This window comes from Mus caroli, chromosome 5, assembly GCF_900094665.2.
Source record: "Mus caroli chromosome 5, CAROLI_EIJ_v1.1, whole genome shotgun sequence".
NCBI lineage: Eukaryota > Metazoa > Chordata > Mammalia > Rodentia > Muridae > Mus > Mus caroli.
The window spans coordinates 116,885,343-116,889,764 of record NC_034574.1 but is presented as its reverse complement, the minus strand read 5'-3'; the positions used below and the strand labels follow the sequence as shown (position 1 = coordinate 116,889,764).

The 4,422-nt window shown below is 51.7% G+C and overlaps 1 protein-coding gene across 1 annotated transcript; it reads left to right on the top strand.

Annotated features, from left to right (window-relative positions):
• The first annotated feature begins 878 nt into the window (after positions 1 to 878).
• On the top strand, positions 879 to 4,148 carry Hcar1 (hydroxycarboxylic acid receptor 1). Its single transcript, XM_021163836.1, has one exon. The coding sequence runs from the start codon at positions 1,266 to 1,268 to the stop codon at positions 2,319 to 2,321; it is 1,056 nt and encodes a 351-aa protein (XP_021019495.1). The 5' UTR covers positions 879 to 1,265; the 3' UTR covers positions 2,322 to 4,148.
• The last annotated feature ends 274 nt before the right edge of the window (positions 4,149 to 4,422 follow it).

Here is a 4,422-nt window from a genome sequence, read left to right as displayed (position 1 = left end):
TGTTCTGGGCATGCACTACCATGTCCAGCCCAAATCTAGCTTTAATCGGCATATGGAAGAAGGTACTCCTGTGTTCTTTCTGTGCACACCGTCCCCCCCCCCCCCCCCCGCCTCCCTCCCCCCGGGCCAATTCTTCCTACATCGGAAAAGGCGGCAGATGGACACTCTCTCAAGCCAAAGGACAGGAAATTTCAGCAAAGACTCCAGTTTTTTAAACAGTTTCATTTTGCCCGTGATTATTTTAGAAATTAACTCCTTAAGCGACCTCTTGGTTTCATACTCACCCCGCTACCTGGCTATCGGGAGATGCTTGCCTCTTCTGAGCCAAGGATTGGAACCAGAGCCAAAGTTTTGCAAAAGTAACTAACTAACTAGATTCTACTTCCCAGTAGAGCAGGGACCCGACTTCTCTAGAAGAGGTTGCCTCATGGAGACAGGAGAAAATCATTTTCATATCTCTTTGGAGTGGGGGTGGCAGAAGGACTAGAGCCCAAAGCGCAGAGTTTTGCACATGCCGCAGTCTCCGAGCGCAGAGACTCAGGAAATGAAAGCCGACTCAGACCCTCAGCCCAGAAAGAATTTTTCTGATACCAGGCAGATGTTTCAAACTGCGTTTCTCTGCAGACCTTCCCAGGAGTGGAGGCTGTGCTTCTGGGTGTGGGCACCGGAAGTGGCCCCGAGAGGCCTCAGAACACAGTCTCCCCTCTCTGGCACTGCATGGGAGTGTCCCAGGGGATTGAGGGAGGACGGGTAGTCAGGCAAAGGTTAGGGAGGAAAGCAGCCAGGCAGAGGCCCAGAACGACTCCAGGAAATGTTTAGATTTCTCCACCAGGAGGGAGGGCAAACAAGCTCCCCCCACACCCCCACCCCGCAAGCCTTCTGGCAGATCAGAGCATTCTGCAGTGCAGAGCGTGAGGGAAAAGACAAAACCAGAAAAAGAAAAGTCATCTCCAGGGCTCGATCTAGCAACGAGTCTGTAGCATGTATAGCGTCGGACCCCCGAGCTGCGACCCAGAAATGTACACTCGTGGGAAAGCGCTTGCGCCCCAGAGCCTGACCCAGCTGCAAGCTTCACCTCTGTAGGGGACATGCAGCTTGTGATCCAAGCCTAGGAGAAAGGACTTGCTGCGGGCTTTCATTTCCTAGCTGAAGTTTCTCTCGTGGGTGCAGCGCCTGCATCCCAGGGTGATGAGGTTAGGGGCCCAGCTGCTAGAGGAGCCCTAGTGTTCGGATAGGCAGCTGTGCCTCTGTGCCGGCCACCTTGGATGCCGGTCCTCTCTCCAACTGCTATGGACAACGGGTCGTGCTGTCTCATCGAGGGGGAACCCATCTCCCAGGTGATGCCTCCTCTACTCATCCTGGTCTTCGTGCTTGGCGCCCTGGGCAACGGCATAGCCCTGTGCGGCTTCTGCTTTCACATGAAGACCTGGAAGTCAAGCACTATTTACCTTTTCAACTTGGCTGTGGCCGATTTTCTCCTCATGATCTGCCTACCCCTTCGGACAGACTACTACCTCAGACGCAGACACTGGATTTTTGGAGATATCGCCTGTCGCCTGGTCCTCTTCAAGCTGGCCATGAATAGGGCCGGGAGCATTGTCTTCCTCACTGTGGTGGCTGTGGATAGGTATTTCAAAGTGGTCCACCCCCACCATATGGTGAATGCCATCTCCAACCGGACTGCCACTGCCACTGCCTGTGTCCTCTGGACTTTGGTCATCTTGGGGACTGTGTATCTTCTGATGGAGAGTCACCTGTGTGTGCAGGGGACGCTGTCGTCCTGTGAGAGCTTCATCATGGAGTCAGCCAACGGGTGGCACGATGTCATGTTCCAGCTGGAGTTCTTCCTGCCCCTGACAATCATCTTGTTCTGCTCCGTCAACGTTGTTTGGAGCCTGAGACGGAGGCAGCAGCTGACCAGACAAGCTCGAATGAGGAGGGCCACCCGGTTCATCATGGTGGTGGCTTCTGTGTTCATCACGTGTTACTTGCCCAGTGTGCTGGCTAGGCTCTACTTCCTCTGGACGGTGCCCACCAGTGCCTGTGACCCCTCTGTCCACACAGCCCTCCACGTCACCCTGAGCTTCACCTACCTGAACAGCATGCTGGATCCCCTTGTATATTACTTCTCAAGCCCCTCGCTCCCCAAATTCTACGCCAAGCTCACAATATGCAGCCTGAAGCCCAAACACCCAGGACGCTCGAAGACACGGAGGTCAGAAGAGATGCCAATTTCGAACCTCTGCAGTAAGAGCTCCATCGATGGGGCAAATCGTTCCCAGAGGCCATCTGATGGGCAGTGGGATCTCCAAGTGTGTTGAATGCCATTAAGAAAAACAGCCCAACAACGAGGCAGAGAAGTGGGCAATGTGAGTTAAATCTGAAGGGTGGAGGACTTGAAGATGCCCCCTCCCACTCTTAGCTGTATCTTTCTCACTCAGGTAGAAATGGGATCCATCCTGCTCGACCTTTTCCAGAAGGTTCCAAACCGGTTGGTTGTGTTTAAATACTCTGATTGCAATGGTAAGGGGGCAGCGTGTGAGTGTGAAGGAAACCGCGGGTGTCGGGTTAGGAACTACCCGGAGCCGGTGTCGCTTTGCATGGCTGAGAAAAGCGGTATGAGCCTGGCTGGGTCTTGTTCTAGCTAGGAGAGAGTTAACGATCTCAATAACTCGTCGGTATTTCCTGGACTGAAAAAATAGAAACTGCACTGAGTCAATACACTTATTTCCAGCTGAGCGAGACCCTTTACTGCAGGACACCCGGACCTAGCCGTTTTTAAATCTTCCCTGGGGAGCCTCACACATTTCAAGGTTTGAACATCCAGGTGCCCCAGGAGGGCAGCAAAAAGAATCTATTCTAACCTTGCGGGCGCCACGATTTTTTTCTGATTTTAAGTGGTTTCTTTCTTTGTTTTTCTTTTGTTTGCATTTCAAAGAAGATGCTGAGGGACTTGTCCACCTGATATCAGCTATCGTTTCTCCAGTGGGAACTGAGAGCCTGCTTACCGCAGCCATGGGGGGGGGGGTGTCCTTTCTGGTATTTGGGATGGGTTAATTCAAGCATGGTTGTTCTTCACTGCTTAACACATGAGTTTGAGCTGAAATCCTTCCTTCCTCCCTTCTCAAGTCTTTGTTTAATCCACAGTGTGTTGTCCCACCCTGTCCAGCATCCTCGTCTGTTTTGTCTTTGGTGCTGGGCATTGAACTTGGGACCTTACTCGAGCTAGGCAAGCATTGACCACTGAACTGCACTCCCAACCCCTCTGTGCCCCTTTTAGCTGTAGCGTCGTTAGCCAACTTTTGGGAGAAAGCAAAGCATTAGAGGTGGCAGCAACAGTTTAGCTCCATGTCCTTTCGTCAGTGTCTAGACTTCTGGTCAGCCATCCGGGTCTCCTATTGGGGGCCTCCCTCAAGCACGTATGTTCCCCCAAATACTACCCAGAATTCTCACAGCTAGGTGATTCTGTGAAAGTCCAGGCTGCCCCAGTCCTGGAGAAGAAGAAATTGATTCCATATTAACCCTAGTTCCACTTTCAAGCCACACAAGTGGTGACAGCCATTCACTCTCTCCAGTTTCCAGGGTACTCTCCCCAGGGAAGGGACCTTGGCGTTTATGTCTTTAGCCTTAGATGCTCCTCAAGGTTGTCCCCGTGGTTTCCTTTGCCAGAGGTGTTGCCCAGCCCAGGAGCGAAAATCAGCCTGACTGTAGGGCTGGCGAGAAGGCTCAGTGGGTAAACAGGTCTGCCTCCAAACCACCAACCTGAGTATCCCTGAGACCCACGCGGTAGGAGGACACCAAATCCCAAAGGTGCTTCTCTGGTCTCCACATAGGTTCACTCATGCGCACATGCACACTTGCGCATGCGCGCGCACCCGCCCACCAAATACATTAACGCAGTAATAATTTTTGGCTACACGGTCAAGTTTGAATCTTAGTTTAAATGCTTATTAGACATGTGCTCGTAGGGAAGACTTTATTTAACGCCACTCAGTTTTGATGTTCAGCAGGGTTAATACTGATGCCAAAGGGTTTGGGAGCAAAGTCAATGACTGTACACTCAGAAGCACGAGAAATCTATTGTTCCCAGGTGCCCGGAAGAAGACCGTGTGTGTGTAGTAGATGATAAATAAACAGTTGCTGAACAACTATAATCGCTCCAAACGGGAATCTCTGGCTACACATGCTCAATAATGGCTTACTACATTACATGGGGTTTGTTGTTGTGGTTGTTGTTTTTAAGCTCGAGGGTAATTTTATTAAAGTTTACAAGAAAAATTCCAGGGCAGGCAAGCTGGAAATCTCAGTGGCTGGAGGAGGGAGATGGAGAAGAGGAAGAGAGAGAGCCGTGGTGGTTTTTGTCAACAACCAGAGTGGATGGGCAACCACACCGTGGGTGGGTGGGGACGGGGGTCGGGAGGG